Source organism: Rhinoraja longicauda, chromosome 11, assembly GCF_053455715.1.
Source record: "Rhinoraja longicauda isolate Sanriku21f chromosome 11, sRhiLon1.1, whole genome shotgun sequence".
NCBI classification, from domain to species: Eukaryota; Metazoa; Chordata; class Chondrichthyes; order Rajiformes; family Arhynchobatidae; genus Rhinoraja; species Rhinoraja longicauda.
The window spans coordinates 26,342,474-26,367,754 of NC_135963.1; the positions used below are offsets into that span (position 1 = coordinate 26,342,474).

A 25,281-nucleotide genomic window follows, 5' to 3' on the forward strand; every position below is an offset into this window, starting at 1 on the left:
CTCCTCTCTAACCAGCAAGGCTACCCCACCTCCTTTTCCTTTCTGTCTATCCCGCCTGAATATAGAATATCCCTGGATGTTGAGCTCCCAGCCTTGGTCACCCTGCAGCCATGTCTCCGTAATCCCAACTATATCACAATCATTAATAACTATCTCCACATTTAATTCATCCACCTTATTACGAATACTCCTTGCATTGAGACACAAAGCCTTCAGGCTTGTTTTTATAACACTCTTGCCCCTTATATAATTATGTTGCAAAGTGGTCCTTTTCGATTTTTGCCCTGGATTTGTCTGCCTGCCACTTTTACTTTTCACCTTGTCACCTATTGTTTCTACCCTCATTTTATACCCCTCTGTCTCTCTGCTCTTGTTCCCAGAACTCTACTGCTGCACCACTGAGCCGTATTATAAAAGATTTTTGAAACAAGTAGTCCCCCAGAGAAATTTAGTCATCTTCCAGCCATATAACAAATATGTTTCACATTAAATAACACACATTAGGATCCCTTGGTTTTGTATGGCAGATTTTTTGAGCGAAATGCGATAGAGAAGATAATCTTTAAACTCATTGGTTCCTACTCTTCCTCTCTCATTCCAATTGATCAAGATTTTCTTTGAAAACATACAGATTATTGTATGTGAATTATGATTGATTAGAATGGGTAAGGGTCAAGAGGCATGAAATCTAAAATTAATGATGAGTAAGATCAACACCTAACTATATATACTGTAAATGGTAAAGTAGGTTTGTCGTCCACCTCCGGGTTAGTTGAAGGGAGCATCTTTCGTCCACCTCCGGGTTAGTTGAAGGGAGCTGCAGAGCAGCTTGTGTTTGTTAGACTGAGTATTGTATCAGTCATATTTGTGTGGAATTTGTGAATGTGGCATTGTCATTAATGTCATAATTTTTTCAAGTACACCATAAACTTAACATTACATTCTCATAAAATAGATGTACATTTTCCTGTAAAACCTATATATGTGCCTACTTTGGCAGGTTCTACAATCCACAATAACCAGCGTTTTCCAATCATGCAGCAAGGAAGAATACGGATGAACTACATTCAGCAAAAGAAGTGACTTAAGTGGAAATCCACATAATATACAGTTACAGATCTTATCTGGGAAGGGAAAGAACAAAATTATTTTAAGACTGTTTTTAAACTGTATGATTTGTATATAGACGATACTTGATTGTAATTTTTAATAGTTTTTTGTTGCAATGCATCAAAATGTGATTTATGATACAGATCACATCTATTTTAATGCCTCCCATTTTTGAAGGTGGGGTAAAATCATTTTTTGTTTGATGCAAATGTAAAAAAAGCTTTTTTAAAAAAAAAACTGGATTTATTTTCTCTGTTGTATTCATACTTTGGCTGCCTCAGACTTTGTATATGGTTCTTAAAAAAAGAAAATATGGTTTAAAGATGGTCAGCTGTGTTCAGAACAGACGTATATAGTGCCAAAAGCCTTTTAAAAATAAACTGTAGCTTTTTAATAATTCTGTATTAGTTATTTCATAGAACAGTACAGCATAGGAACAGATCCTTTAGCTCACCATGTCCATGCTGAACATGATGCCAAGTTAAACTAATGTCCTCCATACATGATCCCTATCCCTCCATTCCTGCATATCCACAAGCCTATCCAAAAGCCTCTTCAATTCCATTATCGTATCTGCCTTTACCATCCACAATACCATTAGGTATTAGTTAATACACTCTAATGCAGACAGCATTCTGGCAAACCTCTTCTGCTCCTTCTCCCAAGCCTGCTCATCCTTTTATAATGAGGTAACCAGAAGAGCACAAAATACTCCAAATGCGGCCTAAGCAGTCATATAAAGCTGCAACATGACCTCCTGATTTTTATAGTGCTTCAACCTATGAAGGCAAGCATACCATGCACCTTCTTTACCACTCTATCTACTTGTGTTGCTTTCAGGGACCTCTAGTCAGGGTGCCCAATATCCCTCTGTATATCAATTCTGTTTTGATATAAAAATACCAAAGGTTATATAATAACCTTTACTGTATACATTCCTCATACATTCGACCTCCTAAAGTGCAACACCTCATTTGCTTGGATAAAATTCCGCCATTTTTCCGCCCATTCCTGTAGCTGATCGATATCCCGCTGTATACTTTGACAGCCCTGCTTACTGTCCGCAACGCCACCCATTTTGTGTTGTCTGCACTTACCAGCTAAACCATATACATTATTGTCAGTCATTTAATGTTCTTTAATCCAACTCGCCAATGACATTTTATAACCCCTTTTGGCCATTCTAATGGAATGCTTGCTTCATATTCCTCACAGGCCCTGCCAGTGCACCTCCACATACGCTTCATCTCTTTTTGAACTAATTTATCTCTTTATTCTCTTTGGTCATCCAAGATTCCCTTATCATTTCTCCTTACTTGAACATGCTGGTCTTGAACTCTGATTATCTGGTTTTTAAATGACTCGCAACATTGTTTCTCCCTTCTGTCATTGAAGGATCCCTCACCCACATCAATTCTGTGTCCCGTAGTTCTACTCTTGCTCATCCCCAGACGGAACAAGAATAGTTTCCCTGATCCTCACCTTTCACCCCACCAGCCTCCGCATCCAACACATCATCCCAATATTTCCATCACTGCCAAGGTGATCCCACCTCGTCACATCTCCATCACTTTCCACAGCGACCACTCCCTCCACAATTCCTTGATCATTCATCTGTTCCCACCCAAATTACCCCCTCCCCAAGTATTTTCCCTTGCAACCACAGATGTAACATCTGTCTCTGTACCTCCTCCCTTGCATCCATCCAGGACCCCAGTAGTTCTTCCAGAGACAGGTTTATGTGCACCTCCTCTAACCTCACCCACAGTGAGACCATAGACTCAGCATGACCAATTTACTGAACACATGTGTTTGGTCACAGTTGTTCACCATTTTAATTCCCCTTCCCTTAATGACATTTCTGTCCTGGGTCCATCCATTGCCAGAGTGAGACCACACACAAACTGGAGGAACAGCACCTCGTATTCCACTTGGGTAGCTTATAACCCAATGTTAGGTAATGGCTTGGCAATTTCTCCCCCCAATCAGTCTGAAGGTGTCTCGACCCAAAACATCACCTATTCATGTTCTCCAGAGATGATGCCCGACCTGCTTTATGTACTTTCACACATCAGATATGGATTCACCCAATAGCATTTCCCTGGCTGTCTATTAATGCAGTAATCCACCCACCTTAATTGAATACCTTCCCCCAAGTTCCAGACATTATTCAAAACAATGTTAAAACTTAAGATGTGATCACTGCATCCAAAATAATCTTTCCACTGAAACAACAATCACTGGGCCAGGCTCATTTCCAGTAAAGGTCCAATATGGTCCCCCTTCAAGTTGGACTACCCATATCAACATTAGTCTTTCATGTGGAAATTGGAATATCAAGTGTTCTTCAGCTGCATATTTAGTACATATTAAGATGCACATAGAATGAAGTACAATATCTGTATGATGGAAAAGTGGCCAGAGAAAAAATATGGAACCTTGTAGAATCTTGTTTACCATCATTTCTCCATTGCCACATTTTATCCATTCCTGCTACAATTACTTTTCACTCACTCAAAATCCTAACGCTAAGAAAATCCTTTACTGTGTACTCTGTCATGATATAAAGTTTACTTTATTTATATTATTACTTTTCAAGATACCTGTTGAGCAAGGTTTGCAATCTAACATAATTCAGATATTGTTGCAGCTAATCACTTTCTAAATAATTCCAGGGCCTCTACCCTTCTAATCCTTGTAGAAATATTTTCCAATAACTGATTGCTACTTGAAGAATGTTCTTAAAACTTTCCTATTATTTTAAATTTGTGCAATTTTGTCCAGTTTATACACATTTTTAAAATTTTACTGAAAATAACTCCAATCTGAATTATAACCTAATACTGGTACACTTTACATCTGACACACATTACTCCCACAGCACCTCTATTTTCTTAACATTTTAAAGTTATTCGGCATGACACCAAATAACAAACTTCCACAGATGCATTGTAGAAAATATCCCGACTCTTTGAAACACGACCTGGTACAATTCCAGAGAAACGCACAAGGCTGTATGGTGGACTCATACAGGCACTACCCTCCCCACCATCGAAAGCATTTATGAGGTATTGTCTCATAGCAGCAGTATCTTTCATCAAGATTCCCTACCATTTGGCCCAAGTCCTCTTCTCAATGCTACTATTGGACAGGAGGTATAAAAGCCTGAACGCTTACATCAACAGGATTAGGAACAGCTATTTCCCACAACCTTCAGGTCTTGAACTGGCTTGCACAACCCCAATCCTACCTTGGCAATGGAACACTATGGACCACCTCTTTCACCACGATGGATTGGTTTTCTATTGTTTCCACAATATTTCCACTATCTAGAGAATTTATGTATCATTTCTGCTTTCATGTTGTCCAAATTTATATGCTTGTGATGCTGCAGCGAGCAAGATATTTATTGTACCTGTATATATATGACAATAAATGTGACGTGCCATTTTCCACCTTCACACTTCCAATACACATTTTTTACATCTCAAATGCCACTATCATTGTGACCACATGCTCCTACAGTACTAAATAATTCTTAGTATTTCTGCCAATCAAGGTAGTTGAAACAAAATACTACTTGAAGACAACTACAAATTCAAAACATTTTAAAGGTGTAACATTAATTTAAACTGTAATTAAGAGATTTAAATTATCGACATTACTAAATCCACTATCAGCTCGTCTATGACACTTCACAATCAATGAACTATTTTTATTGACGTCCACAACAATGAAAAAAATTGATACTTCAGTAATGTTGGTTGAATACATTGTTCAGAGCACCAAAACCTCTCTTTAAATTGTTGACTATATCTTTTTTATGTACAGGCTTAAATTATGTGCTCAAGTCTTCAAGGTTTGAATCCAGGCAAATCTATTACCACAGAATGAAGGTTGGCACGAACCAATTCATTGGATTGTGTTTAAATTTCTGGTCTATTGAAACTCAAAGGAAACAGCTGTTGGCTTCAGATAGTCATCACATCGTAACCTATCAGTCGCAAATGTTCTGTATCAATTTTTGAAGACTGACAGGAAAAATAGCATGATATTAAATTTATCTACAATTTTAATACAGGGGCCAGAAGAGGTCAGGAACATTTTCTTAACATCAGATATGCTTTGTAATAAAATCATGTTTACATACGTAACAGCTCAAGTCAGTTTATACTGAAGCACCTTGATCATATAAATATAAAAAGGTGTTACGTCACAATTTCAAAAAGTGGGACAGGAATTTCTAAATTAAGTTTAATTTCCAAGAAATGGTGCATGTTTTTAACTGATTCTTTTGTTTTTTCTCAACTTCTGGTGGTTGGGAATCATGGTATACCTCCATAGTAAGCCAAGTTCTTCCTCTGACATTTTTCACTGAAAAGTCATGGATATAAATCTTGAAAGGGAGATTTAAATGCATAATCAATACAGACATTTCAGTTTAATGCATATATTTAACAAAGATTTTAATAATCACAATATGTTCAAATATCCCCTTTTAACATTGTTCATTTGTATTTTGCCAATGAGGGTGGACAATCTGTGGTTAGCCAGGTAGTATACACAAAATGGTTATGCACTTTAGTTGTACAATACATATATGGCAATAACATTTTCTATAGTACTGGCTTTTAGTTCTTAAAACAGTATGAACTTTGACAATCAAAGACTCAGAAATTAGATAAACCACTTCTTAAAGGAATCTTTGTATCGCCAGTTCATTTAGGTAATTTGTCCAAATATTACCCACAAAATAATGAATTTGCACCTTGTTTTCATAACCATAACATTATCAAATTTAAGCATCATAAAAAATGTTAAGCCACTTTAAACGGTACTCAACGTTCTTCATATTCACAGAAAAAAAATGTGATTATTCTGCCTGTTCCAAAAAGTTTAGTAAAGATTTACCATACTGCTTTTGTAACTGAAATAAATTCTTGCAAACATCTTAAAATTAATACCAAAGACAAAATTTGTTAACATCAGTGTTTTATCTACAAACAAGTCTTGTGATCCACTGGAAATGTATATTTGACAGTTTGTGGAACTTTCATTCATTTCCTCTTCGGCTCTTCTTGTGACTCTTTTTTGATCTAATAACAATGTAAAAGTGATTAGAAATAATGCTCAAAATTAATGCAGATTAATAAGAAAAAGTTTTGTCAAAAACTAACATTACCTTTCAGGTGACTTGGAATGACTTCTGTGTCTATGACTTCTGTGATGACCTATTTGAAATGTATAACAGGTATTAGTGATGGAAGTAGAAATTATATGACAAGTAAGCCTGAAAAATTTCCCCCAAAGATTATAAGTAATATAAAAAATGATATATAGCAATATAACCAAAAACTATGTAGAACTGTTCAAAAATAATGTAGATAAATGTGAGGTTATCCACTTTGGCAGCAAAAACAAGGAGTCAGATCATTATCTCAATGGTGTCAGGTTAGATAAATGATGGGATAGTCCCAGCCTCAACTACCTCCTCTGGCAGCTTGTTCCATACACCCACCACCTTTTATGTGAAAAGGTTACCCCTTGGATTCCTATTAACTCTTTTTCCCTTCATCTTGAACCTATGTCCTCTGGTCCTCAATTCCCCCACTCTGGTCAAGAGACTCTGTGCATCTATCCGATTTATTCCTCTCATGATTTTCTACACCTCTATAAAATCTGCGCTCCATGGAATAGAGACCCAGCCTGCTTACCCTCTCCCTATAGCTCACACCCTCTAGTCCTGGTAACATGCTCGTAAATCTTTTCAAGCTTGACAATATCTTTCCTATAACATGTTGCCCAGAACTGAACACAATATTCTAAATGCGGTCTCACCAACGTCTTATACAACTGCTACACGACCTCCCAACTTCTATACTCAATAAAGGCCAAAATCCTTTTTGACCACCTTATCCACCTGTGACTCGACCCTCAAGGAACCATGCACCTGCACTCCTGGATACCTCTGCTCTACAACACTCCCCAGAGGTCTACCATTTACTGTGTAGATCCTGCCCTTGTTCGACATCCCAAAATGCAACACCTCACACTTCTCTGTATTAAATTCCATCAACCATTCCTCCGGCCACCTGGCCAATCGATCCAGATCCTGCTGCAATCTTTCACAACCATTTTCACTATCTGCAAAACCACTCACTTTTGTATCATCAACAAACCTGCTAATCCTGTATGTATGTTCTCATCCAAATCATTGATGTAGATGACAAACAGTAACGGGCCCAGCATCGAACCTTGAGGCACACCACTAGTCCCAGGCCTCTAGTTCAAGAAGCAACCTTTCACCATCACCCTCTGCTTCCTTCCATGGAGCTAATTTGCTATCCATTCGGCCATCTCTCCTTGGATCCCATGCGATCCAGAGCAGCCTACCTTGTCGAATGCCTTAATGAAATCCATGTACACAACATCTACTGCTCTGCCCTCATCGACTTTTTTGGTCACGTCTTAAAAACATCAGATTTGTGAGACACGACCTCCCATGTACAAAACCATGCTGACTATCCCTAATCAGCCCTTGCCCATCCAGTAACTTTCCAACTACAGATGTTAAGCTTGTCGCCCTATAGTCGCCAGCATTTTCCCTGCAGCCCTTCTTGAAAAGAGGCACAACATTTGCCACCCTCCAGTCTTCCGACACCTCTCCCATATTTAAGGACGACTCGTAAATTTCAACCAGGGCTCCCGCAACTTTCTCTCTAGTATCCTGCAATGTCCTCGGATATATCTGATCATAGTGTCGTTGAATCCATTTAAAAAAAATTATTATTTCACTAGGAAGTGATATAGTGATTTTTTAAAAATGTATTCAATGATTATTGCTTTTTCAGTTTTGTTTATACTATATACAGATTGAAACTAATTTCCTAAAGCTCACACTGGGCTTCACTGGGACAGTGAAGGTGGTCAAAAAAGGAGTCAGTGGGAGTGGGATGGAAAATGAAAGTGACAGGTAACTGAAAGCTCACAATTGCTCCTCCCACATAGGAGTTTCAGTCACCAGATCTGAACTAGTTTCTGCAATTAGAGGAGACCACATTATGAGCATCAAGTGCAATGGACTGAATTGGAGTCACTATGAATGAACCATCACTTCATCTCAAAGAAAGATAGCTCCCTAAATGATACGAAGGAAAAAAAGTAAAAGCATAAATGTTTCATAACAAGGCTCCGTGAAAAGGAGCGTGAATGGAGATGGATGAGTGAACCAAGGAGCTGTAAAAAATAAACTGCGCCTTTGGAATGATGAAAGGGAATGTCTAGATGCTAGTGGTTGTGACATCTCACTGAAGGTAATGGAAGTTATAGAGGATGATCCATCGAACAGAGGCTCAAGAGATGGAAGATGAAGACAAACAAATCTTATTTTTGCTCTGGATGGGAGTAGAGCGGAGTTTAAAATAGTCATAAAATTGAGAAAGCATAAAAAGTAAATTCCACCATCTTCACCTAAACTACAGGCTACATAAAAGTTTAATCTTCAAGATTTAAACAGCAAGACATTGATTTGTAAACAAGCCAAAAATTGTACCTGGAGATTTGGACCTTGATCGGTGACGACGATCCCTGGATCGACTACGGTGACGTCTGGGACTTTTGCTGCGATGTCTTTCACGACGTGGTGATGGGCTTCAGTAAAATAAAGTGAGAAATAAGTAGAAACAAGGAACTGTTGATGCAGGTTTACAAAAAAAAAAGAAACAAAGTGTAACTCAGCGGGTCAGGTAGCATCTCTGGAGAACATGGATCGGCAACTTTGTGGGTGGGACCCTTCAGATGGATGGAGGTTAGAGGAGGTGCACACGAATCTGTGTCTCACCTGGAAGGACTACTGAGATCCCTGGATAGAGGCGAGGGAGGAGGTATAAGGGACAGGTGTTACATTTCGTGCTGTTAGGGGGTAAAGTGCCTGAGGGGGTGGGGGGGATGAGTGAACCAAGGTGTTGCAGGGGGGGGGGAGAAGAGGGAGCGAGAGCAGAATTACGGGACGCAGAGGAGCCGCGGGTGAGGGAATCCATCTATGACAGTAGGGGGGGAAATCATGTTTATTGAAGAAAGGTGCCCTAGTCTGAAAAGCCTCATCCTGGAAGCAAACGCGGGAGAGATGGAGGAAATGAGAGTAGGGAATAGCGACTTTGCAAGAGGCAGCATGGGAAGAAGTTTAGTCCAGATAACTGCGGCAATCAGTAGGTTTGTACTAGACAATAGCCTGCCCCCTGTGATAGAGACAGAGAGATCAAGAAAGGAGAGAGGGGTGTCAGAGATAATTCAGGTAAATTTGAGGGCAGGTGGAGATTAGTGGTGAAGTAAATGAAATCAGAGTTCTGCACAGTTGCAGGAGGTGGCCCTGATGCAGTCGTCAATGTAGTGGTGATAGACGAAGAGCTCAAAATCATCAGGAGCCCAGAACTTATTTAGGTGTGGGCATAGGGCCACAGCTCAAAGAAGTTTTGGGCCAACCACAATGTACAGCTCTTCTTCCATCGCCTCCGCCTCTAGGCCTTTTTCTCTTGCAAGCCCCCCCCTCCAAAAAGACAAAACAAGAATAGTTCCCAGGGTGTTTGCCTTTCACCCCACCGGCCTCCACATCCAACACATCATCCTCCAACATTTCTATCATCTCCAACGTGATCCCGTCACCAGTCACATCCTCCCAAGTCCACTCCTTTCTGACTTCTGCAGAGTTGCTCCCTTACAACTCCGCGCTTCACTTATCCATTCCCACCCAATCCATCCCCATTCCCCAGGTATTTTCCCCTGCAACTGCAGGAGATGTAATACCTGTCCCAATACCTTCTTCCTCGCCTTCATCTAGGAACTTCAGAAGTCCTTCTTGGTGGGACAGATGTTCACGTGCACCTCCTCTAATCTCATCTACTGCATCCTATGTTCCGATGTGGCCTCCTGTACCAAGTGTAGACTCAGAGGCCATTTCACTGAACACTTGCGCTCGGTCTGGCAGGGCCTACCATTTTCACTTCCTGTTCCCATGCTGATCTTTCTGTTCTGGGCCTCGTCCATTGTCAGAGTGAAGCTGCACGCAAACTGGAGAAACAGCGCCTCATATTCCGCTTGGCAGGCATTTAATCCAACATATTAACACCGAACTCTCCAATTTTAGGCAACCTCTAGGAACCACCCTACTCCCCTTTCGTGCTGATTTCTCCCCTCCTCCTCCCTCCAGCTACATCCCTTCCTCTGGCTTCATAATTCGCAACTCTTCAATCATTTTGTCTCACACCTTTTTTTTTCATCTCTGGCCTAAGGTAAGAAATAAGCCTTTTTAAAAATAGTGGGTGCACCAGCATTTAAAAATGACAACATTGAAAAACACACGTACCTTCGTCGCTTGGGAGATCTACTTCGTCTGTAAATTGACAGATTAAGAAATTTATTATTTTTGTACTCTCCCTAAAGCTGAGTGTACAATTAACAAAATTTCCAACTGTAGTTCATTGCGCGTTATTTTCCGCGGACAATTTATTGTTATATATGAATGCTTTAGCTCTCCAGACAAATGTTAAAAGCTAATGAAATACATTCTGAAAAGATCTATCAGCCTCATCAAAGTTTACTCTCCATTGAGATATCAATTATTATTTCTTGCTGACATTAATCACTGGTTATTACAGCAATAAAAGACTAAGTTAAAGACCCATCTCAAAGTCAATGAACTAGAAAAAATTCATAAAAGTTGTAAACCAGGGGGTTCAACCGAAATATTAATTCAGCTGTTCTTTTAGTTGCCTGTGAATTGATGTTAATTTCCTGCACTTTGTATGTTACTCATCAATGAACAGTTACACTGGTAACAACTTTCTCACCGCCTTGGTGTTTTGCTTCGGCTTCTCTTATACCGCGGAGAGGGAGATCTACGAGGCCGATCTAGATCTCGGTAACCTCTCCTTGGGGGCTCTGGTGTTGGCATTCTGTTACCCTGGAAATTAGAGCACATAACATAAATTCACTTTCTTGGAAAATTTAAGGTAAATGTAAATTTAAATTTATAATGGTAAGCTTGCATTGTCCTTTAAAAATCACACAGATTGATTAGTAGGACTAGATGTTACAATCCCTAAGGTTTGCACTACAATTGACTGGTGTTGTTCTTGGGGGTGACCACTAGGTAATGTTGCTACCATTCCGACACATCTTCAGTTGTGTACCTCAACGTCACTGGGTGTTTCGGGCCTTTTATCACAAGACACCCTCAGTCGAGGTAGGCCCACCGCAGGGTGATCAGACCTGGGTGAGTGTCTTATGGTTAGCCTCAAGATGGTCACATGGCAGCCCAGACAGTATCTTTTCTTTTCAGCCACAGCCAGTGACTGCTCCGTTCGGCGGCATTTGCAAGTTCTTTGATTGCCCTCCTTTGGGCCTGCCCTCTGACTCCAACTTCCCTCAGGAGCCTTGCAGTGGAACTGGCTACAAAGCCCCTGCACCCCACCTCCACTGGACGCATTTATAATGGTAAGCTTGCATTGTCCTTTAAAAATCACACAAAATTAGCTCCAATAGGAGTACATTTTTCTTTAATTTAGGGAATGTATACTTGAATAGTGTAGGAATAGTGTAGGATAGTTCCTCTGTCCCTCTCTTCCCCCCCCCCCCCCCCCCCGCCTTCTCCTTCCCAGTTCTCCCACTGTCTTCCTGTCTCCGCCTATATCCTTTCTTTGCCCCTCCCCCCTGACATCAGTCTGAAGAAGGGTCTCGACCCGAAACGTCACCCATTCCCCCGCTCCTAGATGCTGCCTGACCTGCTGAGTTACTCCAGCATTTTGTGATATACAATATCTAAGCGAATTTCAGACAGAAATGCTATGAACAGTGTGTGCATAGAGTCTCATAGTTCACATACAGGTCCTTGGGCCCACGGGGTCAGTTAGTTTCAATCAAATACTCTGCTCTTGCTGCTGACAAAGTGTTCGATATGCTACAGATAGGAAAATAACTTAGCCTTCTAAAATTAAAAAAAAAGTCTACACAATTTTATTCAGACAATCAAGACTTGAGAGATCTGGCCTAAAAATAAGAGCAGGAATGGGTTCTAATGATTCCAAGATAGATATTTGGGGAAAAAATTTAAAAAGGTACAGATGGATGTATTGATGAAGGAGAATATTGAAGCACCTATCAACTTTGAACAGAATCTACAGGTCTCACGTCACTCCATCCCTCTTAGTTGACATTCATTTAACGAATAGTCACAAAATGCTGGACGGAAAGTGCAAAGTACTACACGAGCACTGTACATCCATCTTTACAAAGAAGTAAGATCTTCTGTAATCTCAGAAGAGATTTTTGTTTAGTTCAGATATACAGCGCGGAAACAGGCCCTCGGCCCATCAGTACACGCCAACCAGCAATCCCCGCATATTAACACTATCCTACACACACTAGGGACAATTTTTACATTTACCAAGCCAATTAACCTTCATACCTGTATGTCTTTGGAGTGTCGCTCAATATAACTTATTGACGAAATAACAGACAGGAACAATGATGGAAATTTAGTTGTTGCAGCTTGCAAGGACTTACAAAGGCAATTGATAAGCTGTCCCATTATAACCTCATCATGACTGAAGATCCTGGAGTGAAAGGAGCCGCACAGTTGTCTCCAAATTAGATATTATTGTGCTCTTTTCTGCAAAATGGTTCTTTATTGCTTTAATGCTTCATTGCCACTCATTCCAGAGACCCAGCAATAACTCTGACCTTGGGTGCTGTATAAATGGCCCACTCTTCGTGGAACTATGTAGGTTTCCCCCAGGTGCTCCAATTTCTTCTGATCTGCTGAACGGTCAAATGGCTAACCAGCACAGGTGGCAGAAGAATTGCCTGACTACTGTAGGTGGGTTGACAACCCAAAATGTTTTCTGTTCTCTTTTCAAAGATGCTGCCTGACCTGCTGAGTTTTTTTCCAGCATTTTCTGTTTATGTTCTAGATTGAAGGTTCACTGGGATAATAAACAACAGTGACGCAAGATTTTGATCTTGTGGTTTGGGTTTGGATTTAGAATACACTGGCAGGAGCAGTTATTGTTGCAGATTTAATTGCAGCATTTAAAATTAAGCTGGTAAGTATCAGATAGAAAAAAACTTGCAATGGTTCGTGAGAGGCGGGCGTACGGGACTTGCTGGATTCTTTACATGGAGTCAATAAGCAGCACACCTTTCCTCTATGTTGAAACTATTTTACGGTTCTGTAATCTAATATTAGGTATCTACACACACCTTATCATCTTCATCCTCATCTTCACTTGTGTCTACATCATCCATATCTTCCTCCAGAGCACTGACTCGTGTATCCAGCATCTCTGCTTCTTCCAACACATAACGTTTCTAGATTAGATTCATAGCAATAATTACAAACAGTTGCACTGCAAAGTTTTATAGTTGTACAATTCATAATGCATACAAGGGGTGACTCAAATCCATTGAAGGCTTAATGTGGTGAACCACCACAGGTTGGCACAGTGACATATTTGGTAGAACTACTGTCTCAAAGACCAGAGTTTGATCATGGCCTCAGTCTGTGTAGTTTGCACGTTCGTCCCATGACCACGGGGGTTTCCTCCGGGAGTGGTTTTCTCCCATATCCCAAAAATGTGTGGGTTTGCTGGTGAATTGGCCTCTGTAAATTTCCCTTGGCGTGTCAGGAGTGGATGAGACCATGGGATAATATAGAACTAGTGTGAATGGGTGAATTTATAAACCAAACTAACCGATTTCACTTATCAAAAAGAGTCATCGTTCAGAAAGAAATAGAAAATAGGCTGCGAAAATCAAACTTTTCAGTAAAAAATACCATGTACCTGAAGTCTGGGCAAAATGATATCACAAACACGCTCTTCATGGAGTAACTCGTCCATAAATTCATCAACGTGAATTAGTTCAAACTCTTGAAGAAAAAGCGTGAGAAACAAGGCAAAATTATATAGCTAGACTAGAAACAAAAAACTCAGAAAACGCTGGAAATACTCTGCAAATTTCCAGCACCTGCAGAATAGAGTGCTTTTATACAGCAAATCTGCATTATTTTATTATATAAATTACATATCTACTAGTTGGTGCTACTTAGCTCCAAAAATTGACCAACACGTTTTAAAGAAAAATGAGTCAACCAAAACTAGGGTAATATTTTGGTGAATTAAGGAAAATTCAACTGAATAAGCTACTCTGTTTTTCTTTGCTATGGGGAGACTTAATTGAAGTGTATGTAACTACCAAGGCCAGAGATAGATAAAAAGCAGTTAACCTATTTTCCTCAAAAACTATTAACTGGTCAACAAATTACAAAGGAGACGAGGAAAAGACTTCACACAGACGGGACAGGAACTCTCTACCTAAAATAACGGAGGCAAAAGCCCTGATCACATTCAAAATGTGTACTTGACAGTCTCGTGTCATCATTTTTTATCTTTTGAGATTTTGATTCCAATGTGTTTCAGATAATTTCAATAGCTACTACTGACCTTCAACACTATATTGCCAGTAAAGTCTTAAGCATGCAAATAATATTACGGCATATCAAACATGATTAAAAGTATAGAATCCCTGGTATAGTTTAGCTATTAGATTCATGAATATCGTAATAATTTACCGTAATACATAGAAAATCATACTCAAGAGTCAATATTTGTAAATGCCATTTTTAAAAATGACAGTGCTGTGATCAAAGAACATTCCAATATAGATGTTTTTCTAAATTTCAGTAGTTATACAAAACAAAATTAGCCTTCACTTTCACATAGATTATGAGATTTATTTTACCTCCATCTCTTTTTTGCCTCTTCACTTTCCGATAATCATTATAAAGTGGTTCCAAGTATTTATAACAATCAATAGCAGACCCCGTTAGCCGCATGTACAGCGCACCCAGGAGTCTAACATACCTGGAATTAAACCAATTAGTAAATAGGTTGCAAATTAAAAAAGCATACTGCTTCATTTAACAAACTTTTGGAATCCAAAGAAATTTGATTATATGCTACGAAACTACACACAAGATTTAAAAAAGACACAAAGTGATAGAGTAACTCAGCAAGTCAGGCAACATCTCTGGAGGATATGGATAGGCGATGTTTCGAGTCAGGACCCTTCTTCATACTGATTGTGGTAGGGAGGAGAAAGTTGGAAGTGAGATGGGGGCAAGAAAATCCCAGGTAAGTGATAGATGGATACAGGTGAGGGGTGTTGATTGGCAGATGAGTGGACAGACTAGAGATGAAAAGGAGACAAAAGGTAAGATAAGGAGAGACGAGTCAGGAAATATGAAGCCAGAGGATAGCATATGGGGGCAACAGGGGGGTGGGAAAAGGGAAAGGAGGGGTGGGAGAGTGTAAAAAAATGGGTGCACATCCAGGTCCCAGGGAGCCGCGTGCGCGGCGGGTGTCCTGGGGAGCCGCGTGGGCCCAATCCACCCGCGAAACAGCCGCGCCACCGACTAGAACGTGCCCCGGTAGGCCCAACTCACCCTACAGGCCTCCCAGGGAACTGAGAAGCAGAGAAGGCGAGGCCAGCCTGGGCCGAAGGAGCCTCAGCGGCAGTGGGAATAGGTGCCTCGGTGGCAGCGTGAGCATCAACGTAGACAGTGGTGGGCCTCGGAGGCAGAGACCGATCAACTCACGATCAGTGTAGGAAAATAACTGCAGATGCTGGTACAAATCGAAGGTATCACAAAATGCTGGAGTAACTCAGCAGGTCAGGCAGCATCTCTGGAGAGAAGGAATGGGTGACGTTTTGGGTCGAGACCCTTCTTCAGACCATCTTCAGATCTGAAGAAGGGTCTCAACCCAAAATGTCACCCATTCCTTCTCTCCGGAGATGCTGCCTGACCTGCTGAGTTACTTCAGCATTTTGTGATACCTTCAACTCGCGATCAGTGGTCGATGAGGGTGGGGGGGGAGGCGGTGAGGGGAAGACAATGGGGACCCGACGTGGGGGACTGCCGTGAAGAACAATGGAGGACCCGGAGTGGGGGAGGCACTCTAGTTTTAGAATCCTCTGCCCAGGGGACAAGCCTGCATTTGTTTGTTTGTTCGTTCCAGTTAAGGCGCTGTGCACACGGCAGCCAGCCAACAGTCGCTTGTCTTTTTCTTTTTTTTCTCTCACTTTTATTTTAATTTTAATTTCAAGTTTTTGTGTACCTTGTTGTGTGTTGCGAATGTTGGCAGACCAATTTCCCTTCGGGGATGACTAAAGTTTTATCGTAACATATGTGGCGCACAGGAAGGGGGGGGGGGGGGAGGGGGAAGAAAAAAAGGGGAGGGTTGGTTCTTGGTCAGTTTCCCATAATAAGAGAATTCAATCTTGTAAATTTCGAATACGAGACACTATTCCTCCAGTTTACACGAGACCTCACTCTGACAATGGAGGCAGCTCACAACAGAAAGGTCGGTATGTTAATTGGAAGGTTTAAAATTGTTAGCAATTGGGAATTCCAGCAGGCCTTGGCAGACCGAGTAGAGGTATGTTACAAAACAGTTGCCTAGTTGAAAGACCACATCGGGAGCGCCAAATGCAGTTGACGAGGTTAGAGGAAATTCACGTGAGCCTGTCTCACTTGGAGGGACTGCTGGGATCCCTGGATAGATACAAGGAAGATGTAGGGAAAGGTGTTACATCACTTTCAGTTGCAGGTAAAAGTACCGGGTGGGGGGGGGGGGGAATGAAGAGAGGAAGAGGAGCGCTTTGGGTGAGGAGATGAGTGATCCAAGGAGTTGAAGAGGGAGTGGTCTCTGCGGAAAGAGGTGGAGATGGGAAGATGTGACTGCTGGTGTAATTATGTTGAAGGTGGCGAAAATATCAGAGTGTGATGTGTTGGATTTGATGGCTGGTGGAGTGAAAGGTAATGGATGAGGAATCCATCTACAATAGTGGGGTGGGGGAGGAAAGATGGTTACCAAAGAATACATCTTGGATGTCCAAGAAAGGAAAACCTCATCTTGGAAGCAGATGTGGAGATGGTGAAATTTAGAGTAGGTGATGGCATCTTTGCAAGAGATAGGAGGTGCAGTACAAGAAACTGTGGGGGTCGGGTTTATAATAAATGTCAATCACCAGTCTGTCTCCTGCGTTGTGACACACAAGCTAAAATTGATTTAACATTATACACAGGGCTCTAGAAGTGGACTGCATCAGCTAGAAAGTAATATCCATCATTTATTTTCTTTGGTTAGCCCAGAGCAAAAAATATCACATTTTGTCATTTTTTGAGAAAATGTGTGGTGTGAAAAGAATATATAATTTCTATAAAAAATACAAGCTTATGCTGAGGAAAACTCAAGTAGATTTTCCCCACTCAAACTGACAGTTAAAACCTGGGCAAGTTATGTTACCAGGAATGGTATCGCAGCGGAGCATAATTTTCTTCTCATATCTGTCTCCATGTGCACATTTTCATCAGGTTCATCATGATTATGGTATATCACATTTAAGCGAGCTGGATTATAATGGGACAAGGAATAATGTTCTCAGGATGTTTAAAAACATTAGTTAAATGAAAATGATACATACTTAAAATCTTCATTCTTTATAAATTCAACAATTATATCCTTTTCAGGCTGAATCTGGAGCATCTTGAGAGTCAGGCAAAGGAATGGGGAAGGCTTAATGTTCCCACCATATACACCACCAACAAATTTTAGTTCCATAGCTTTGTCCACAACCAATTCCGCTAAAAAGTAGAAAGAAATTTGTTACTATGTCTCCATAGCACTGAACAATTTCTGAGAAATCAAATATAATATCTCTGTTCAGAAACAAATATAATATCTCTGTTCAGAAACATGAACTTGATAGGATTACAGCAAGAGAGGCACTAGCAAAACACAACTAGCATAACAGTAACCATGCAAGACAAGCAAACCCTCTAAAGGTGGGAAATCTGAAACATTAACAGGAAATATTGGAAACATCATCTGTTTCACTCTCCTCTTAATGCAGATGCTGCTGAATATTTTATTGCAATAACTATATTAACAATTGAATGAGTAGAAGAGTTTGACCAAATCTGAATTTAACATGTGGATCGATGTGAAAATATTCATGGCTACTCTAGTTTCTCCATATATATTGTCAACTTATTACAGCACATGAATGGGAACAAATGCAGTGTCATAATTTGCACAATATGCAAGTTGTACAGAAACCATACGGATTTGCTAATCCTCAAAACAATTAATTTAAGAAACAAAACTGGATTACGTATAAAAGACATGAGGAGCAGACCTCCCAACATTTGATTTTACAAATTCATAATTTTGATGTCGAAAATTCATAATTTTACAACAAAATTCATAATATGGCGCGTAATGCAACTTTTCAGCAAAAAAAGTATGCACGCCAAATGCGCATATGCGTTGCGCTACATTCATGTGTGAAAAACGACTTTTATTTCCAACAGTCTGTAGTCCTTGGACTCCATGTACAATGTCAGGTCTATTATGAGTATATTCTGCTATTTATAGAAAGGATACTTTTTGCAACACAAGGAAAACATTTTTTGTTTTGTTTTTTCTATTTTGCTTTTTCCTTACACATCCCAATTCTCTTGGTATTGAATAAAAGAACAATGGTCATAAAATGTATGACTGTTATGAATAGAGCCAGGATTTTGCCATAAATGCCTTTTTATGCCTTTGTTAATGATTTCAGCAAGAGAATGCCCTTTTCACGATCGAGTGCCTAAATCAGCCTTTTTTTGCCGTGTTAACGTAACTTACAAGAAAATTTCCACCACCAGGACGAAACCGGGGGCGCCACCATCGGTCATTCATTCATGGGTAGTGGACGAGGCCCCAGTCTTTTGCGGTCAGGCTGTAAGTGGGTGTTAAGTGCTGATTGGAGAGGTGTGGTGGGGAAGAGTCCAGTTTTTTCAGGCTTGAGTCAGGCTGTGAGTAGGTATGAAGTGTTGTTTGGGGAGGGGGTACCAGGGTTAAGTTTCTGTTTATCGAACCTGCAGTAGAACTCGTTCAGGTCGCTGGTCAGCTGACGATTGTCCAAGGAGCGGGGGGGGGGGGTTCCTCTTGTAGCTTGGGATTTCTTGCAAGCCCTTCCAAACTGAAGAATGTCATTAGCTGAGAACTTGCTCCTCAACTTCTCAGAGTACCTGTCCTTGGCAGCACTGATTCCTCTTCGCAGCTTGTACTTGGCCTGCCTGTGGAGGTCTGCATCCCCGCTCCTGTGGGATCTACCCTTGCAAGCGTCAAAATGCCTAAAGTCAAGTCAACGCCTTGTAAAAAACTGAACGATTTGGTGAGAGTGTACGGGAGTGATATATTCTTTACAGACAACTGTGTGCTGTTTTGCAAAGCATGTGAGAAAGCAGCAAATCATGACAAGAAATATTTCGTCTCCCAGCATGTACAGACAGCTAAACACAAGTTGGCGGCAGAGAAACTGAAGGTGGGAAATACGCAAGCTTGTCTCCTCACTACATTTACTGCTGGCTCCAGTCGCAAATCTGAGTTTGAGTGATCTGTGCAAGGCCTTCATTGATGCTGGAATTCCACTGTGGAAATTGGAAAACAAATCTCTCAGAGGTTTTTTAGAGAAACACCCAGAGGAAAATATATAGAGCGAGTCATCATTACGGAAAAATTATGTTGACAGCAAATTCAACATTGTTGTGCAGAAAATTAGAGATGAAGTTGCATGCAACAAAATATTGATCTCAATAGATGAGACAACCTATGCTGTGAGGAGATATGTTGCCAATGTGGTCATCGGTACACTGGAGGCAGGTCAACAATCAAAGGAGTATATCCACATGAATATAGAGTCTGCAGCTTGTTTTGGGTATGCACCAGTGACCTCAGCTGGGGTAGAAATAAGTTTTTCAAAACTGAAGCATATTCTGTCTGGCAGACGGCATAGTTTAATACCAGATAATTTGAAAAAAATCCCGATAATTATGTGCAACCAGGCATCTTTGGTCATTTAATGTAATTATACCGTTATATTTTCATTTTTAACCAGATTTTGGTGGTGGAAATACATGCCTTTTTTTGTTGTCAATAAATGCCTTTTTCGTGCCTTTTTTGTAATTTTATGATGCCTATTTGCCTGCCTATTTCAGAGATTTTTAGCGCCTAAACATCCTGGCTCTAGTTATGAAGAAAGAGTTGATATATGCGACTCGACTAAGGGTACGGAAGTACGTTGAAATAAATTTGCACATTCATTGATAATCAGCCCAAAAAGGTGGCAATTGGCTTTTCTGCTGTGTTTTATATTTTAACCCCGTCCTAATTAATTAATATAGTTATATAATCTTACAATTAAATTTAATATTTACTCATTACAGTTCCACCACTGATTTTCTGGCACTCTTGGTGCCAGGGCTTCACTGGTTTATCCAGCTGGCCAAGGAAGTCGGCTATGGGGATAGATGTGCTGGCTCCAGGTGGGCTGGAGTTCCAGAGCCCCGGCCGCAGGTTGCAAATTCAACCCACCGATCGGCCGTGGAAGTCCCGATGAGGTCGAGATTGGCTTTGTTGCCTAGCCTAGGTGCCACTTTTTCGGGGAGACTTCTCGTGGAACCCCTAGCGACCTCTCGCAGGCCGAATTGACAAATTGCAATTACTGACTGTTTTGCGGAAAAGCGTAAGGCAAAATCGGAATGGCGGAAATGAAATAAGAAAGCGGAAACTTTCCACCAAATTCGGAAGGGTTGGGAGGGGTGGAGGAGGATTGCAAAATTGCAGGACAGCAATTTTGCAAGAAGGTAAATTTAAAAAAAAGTATATTAGCTGAAAACAAAGTGAATTTATATACCTTTTTCAAAAGGTCCAGAATTTTACTGCCATGGGAACATATTAGGACAGATAACCAAATGTTTGGAGGGATAAGAGATAGAAAGTCAGAGTTTGAGGGAGATCTCCTGAGCACAGGATCTTGGCACTGGTAAAGTCAATTGGCAGAAGTGACTGGAAGAGATTGAAACAAGAAACAGGAGATAGAAACAAACAGGAAAGGCGGAGACCACATATGAAGTTCAAACAAGTGTTGTTTAACTGGGAGCTTTGAGGTCAAAAAACAATGAGGTGATGGGTGAATGTGGATAGGTACCTATTAGGACAAGGGCAACAAAGCTTTGGATAATCTCATGTTTATAACGAAATAAAGCCAATCAGATTGGCATTGTCACATCTAATACTGGCCCATTTCTAAAAACATGAATAATTACTTCAGAAGCAGGTAAGCTACAGCAGAGGAGGAATCGGAGAATGTTATGGAGTTAGAAGTAAATAATCTCATATGATCAGAATTTACCTTCGGAGCTGGTATAGTACCAGGGAGCTGAAAGGAGTCCGTGCTTAAAGAATAAAATTATAGTCCCTATAAAACTGCAGCATGTGAGAATGTAATTGTCCAGTTCAGACCCAGTACATATCACAAAGAAACACCCTTAACTCAAAATGTCTGAGAAGCAAAAACAAGCTTAGGTCTAAATTCTCTTAAAAATTAGTCGGAGGAAACCTCGATAAAGCAACCCTACAATTAGAGATAATTTAGAAATCAGGAAAGGTGGTAGTGAGGTAGAAATGATTGGCAGGGTTCATGACTGTTGGTTTGGGAGAGGAGTAATGGTGAAAAGAGGGGGACTCGGGGAGGACAACGATTCAATCAGAGAACGTGTTGAAACGACCCAACATTTTTATGTTAGTTAAAACAAGGTCAGCTAAGTAATATTTATACTCATAGATGCAATCATGACAAGCAACCCTTTGCAATAGAATTTGATTAGATCAAGAGTTGATCGGAATAGGAGTGGGCGAAGGGACGTCTGGAAAATAGGATGCTTATAACGGGATAATAGAGAGGGATTGTGACATGCATGTTTCTGATAAGAGTGGAGGGCAAGAGAGGCAAGGAGTTCTGGGAGAAATTGAGGGTTGGGAACCATTTAGAGAAATGAGCCAAACAGAGGTAAATAGGGTAAGCTTAGATGGGGCAAATTGCTCTGTACTACAATACACCCCAGGACAATGTCATTCACTGTGCATTTTTCTCTCAGGTTTTAAGCACCCAAAGTGCATCACGAACACTGCCATTCCCTTGTCCACTTTCCCAGTTGACTGAGATTATGTTACCTCAATCTCAGACAACCTCCTTCACTGCCCACTCCACACCAGCTATAACCAAACCGGATCAGACAGCAGAAGATGACAACGTTTGTTAAACTTATTTTAAAAGACGCCAACGTAAACAAACAATAACGTTACTCATCAGCCGTCAGCATCCATCTGATTACAATATGTATAAAGCAGGAAGCAGCGGCCCAACCGCGTTTCAATCATTACTCGACTCTTACTGGGTCGTTTAATACCATCATTCTATACCTGTGAGCCCGAAACATTCTTCCTTCCAATACTTGGACTCGTAGATGCGAGTGCGGATGATTTTCTCGATCAGATACTGCGGGTTGGTCCCGTGGATGCTGTGCGCATCTTTCACCGTCCGGTTCGCCATTGCAAGCCCAGGGTGCTCCGCGTGGCGGTGACTCCGGATCACCGTTTGGCAGCGCCGCCTAGCGCCGGGCAGACTAACCTGCAGGGGTGTCCCTCTGAAGCCAGGAGTCCATCCATCCACCCAGGAATGGCTGACCTCTCACCACTCAAAAGGAAGAAAAAATACCCAAGAAGCACAGAGCACCTTAAGTCCTATCAACAGGAACGTGGAGAAATATAAACAAAAACAGTGGAAGGACAGAGTAACCTGGACTGGGTATGTGTAGGAAAGAACTGCAGATGCTGGTTTAAATCGAAGGTAGATACAAAATGCTGGAGTAACTCAGCGGGACAGGCAGCATCTCTGGAGAGAAGGAATGGGTGACATTTTAGGTTGAGACCCTTCTTCAGACTGATGTCAGTGGAGTGGGTGGTACAGAGATAAAATGTAGTCAGAGACAGTAAGATTGGTAAGAGAACAGGGAAGGGAGAGGGGATGGATAGAGAGGGAAAGCAAGGACGACGAAGTTAGAGAAGTCATACCGCTGGGGTGTAAGCTACCCAAGCAAAATATGAGATGCTGTTCCTCCAATTTGCGCTGGGCCTCACTCTGACAATGGAGGAGGCCCAGGACAGAAAGATCAGTGTGGGAATGGGAGGGGGCATTAAAATGTTTTGCAACCAGATCAGGTAGGTTTAGGCGGACTGAGCGGAGATGTTCAGCGAAACAATCGCCGAGTCTGCGCTTGGTCTCGCCAATATACAGGAGCAGATACAGTAGATGAGGGAGGAGGTACAAGTGAACCTCTGCCTAACCTGATAAGACTGTTGGGGTCCTTGGACAGAGTCGAGGGGGGAGTATAGGAACAGGTGTTGCATCTCCTGCGGTTGCAGGGGAAAGTACCTGGGGAGGGGGTGGTTTGGGTGGGAAGGGCCGAGTTAACCAGGGAGTTGAGGAGGGACCAGTCTCTGCGGAAAGAAGAAAGGGGTGGAGATGGGAAGATGTGGCAAGTAGTGGGATCCCGTTGGAGGTAGCGAAAATGTCGGAGGATTATGTGCTGTATGCGACGGCTGATGGGGTGGAAGGTGAGAACAAGGGGGACTGTCCAGGTTGAGAATGGGGAGAGGGGGAGCAAGAGCGAAGCTGAGGATATCGAGGAGACCCGAGTGAGAGCTTCATCTATAATGGAAGAGGGGAACCCCTGTTCCCTAAAGAATGAGGACATCTCTGATGTCCTGGTATGGAACACTTCATCCTGGGAGCAGCGGCATAGACGGAAGTATTGGGAGTACGGGATAGAATCTTTATAGGAAGCAGGGTGGGAAGAAGTGTAGTCTAGATAGCTATGGGAGTCAGTGGGTTTGTAATAGATTTCAGTGGATTGAACGGGCAGTTCAGTTAGGTTGCGATCAGCACATTAATGCCAATATAATTAAATACTAAAGATTGATTTTTTTTTTAAACTGCAGATGTTGGAACAGAAATAAAAACAGAAAATGTTGGAAACACTCCACACAGGTCAGATAGCACCTAATATCCAGTAACAGAAACAAAGTTCACATTTTAGGGTGAAAATCCTTCAGCTAAAATGCAGAAGTGAGAAAATAAGTTTGTTCTAAGTTTCAGTTAAGTTGTGGGAAGGATGAATAGGACAAGGGAATCTTTGATGGGATTTTTGCTCATAAAATTACTAAATTGAAAGCTTGCTGTTCGCAAGCTTTCAGTTTAATAGATTTATGAGCAAAGTTAGAAAGAAAACAAAAGTGCACCATAAAGTAATCAGCCGTTTGATCTGCAGGAAGACATGGAGCTTTCAGCTGCCTGTCATTCTAATTTTCCATCCCACTCCCACTCTGGTCTTTCTCTGGCCACCTTCACTGGTCCAATTAAACCCAATTTAAGCTTGAGGAACAGAAGCTTATCTTCCATCTGGGCACACTGCAACCTTTGAGTAACTTGTAATCTATTTGAATTACAACTGGCTAGTTCTGCTGTAATATTAACTCATTTTTACTTTCTTCCTAGTCATTATTGATCTACATGGCATTTCCAACATTCTGCCTTAGGTTTCAGTTCTTTGTAATAGCTCTGACTATAATTTCATAACTTTTAAATGTCTTCGTATTTTCTCTAACTTCCTTGAGTAATGAGCAGATGGCTACAAACAGCAGATATTCCCCTTTCTCACCATCAAAGGGATCTACAGGAGGTGGTGCCTCAAAATGGCAGCCAGCATCATCAAGGACCCACACCATGCTCTCATTTACTCGTGCCATTGGAAAGAAAGAATAGGATCCTGAAAAACTGTAATATGGTTCAGGAGCAGCTTCTTCCCAACAATCTGCAGGCTACTGAACATCACGAACTCCAACTAAACTCTGAAGTCTGAATTGCGTTGATCGGACTAGGGACTTTGGGCATTGTTTTTGTCTTTGCACTCTAATGTGTTTTTAAAATGTTATACATTGAACTTCTTTTTGTGTTTATTGTGGTATTTATTGAGTACTATTTTATATATGTCTGTTGTGCTGCAAGTAAAATTTTCATTGTTCTGTTTCAGGACATATGACAATAAAACACTCTTGACTTGACTCTTGAGTTTTGTTTTGAATGAGTACAGACTGGTTGGAATGCAATTGGTTAGGTTTGTTTATTCTTGTTTGTTGACAAGACTGAGTTATTTTGCATGTTGGG

General features: G+C 41.1%; 2 protein-coding genes across 6 annotated transcripts in view; one reads left to right on the plus strand and one right to left on the minus strand.

Moving 5' to 3' along the window:
- LOC144598396 (terminal uridylyltransferase 4-like) overlaps positions 1-4,571 on the plus strand; it is a 78,359-nt gene extending 73,788 nt beyond the window's left edge. For 4 of the 5 annotated variants that reach the window (XM_078408524.1, XM_078408523.1, XM_078408528.1 and 1 more), the window contains one exon: positions 1,001-4,571. In XM_078408524.1, coding sequence (XP_078264650.1) covers positions 1,001-1,083 — 83 coding nt within the window. In that variant the 3' untranslated portion in view covers positions 1,084-4,571. The remainder of the gene's footprint in view (positions 1-1,000) is intronic. The other variant, XM_078408527.1, reaches the window with a different exon arrangement.
- prpf38a (pre-mRNA processing factor 38A) lies at positions 4,493-22,630 on the minus strand. The gene is made up of 10 exons (XM_078408529.1): positions 22,479-22,630; positions 17,650-17,809; positions 14,905-15,026; positions 13,947-14,032; positions 13,366-13,473; positions 10,956-11,068; positions 10,472-10,498; positions 8,663-8,760; positions 6,293-6,341; positions 4,493-6,206 (listed from the first exon to the last, which is right to left on the minus strand). The coding sequence occupies exons 1-10, from the start codon at positions 22,606-22,608 to the stop codon at positions 6,164-6,166; spliced, it is 936 nt and encodes a 311-aa protein (XP_078264655.1). The 5' UTR covers positions 22,609-22,630; the 3' UTR covers positions 4,493-6,163.
- Positions 22,631-25,281: the final 2,651 nt, after the last annotated feature.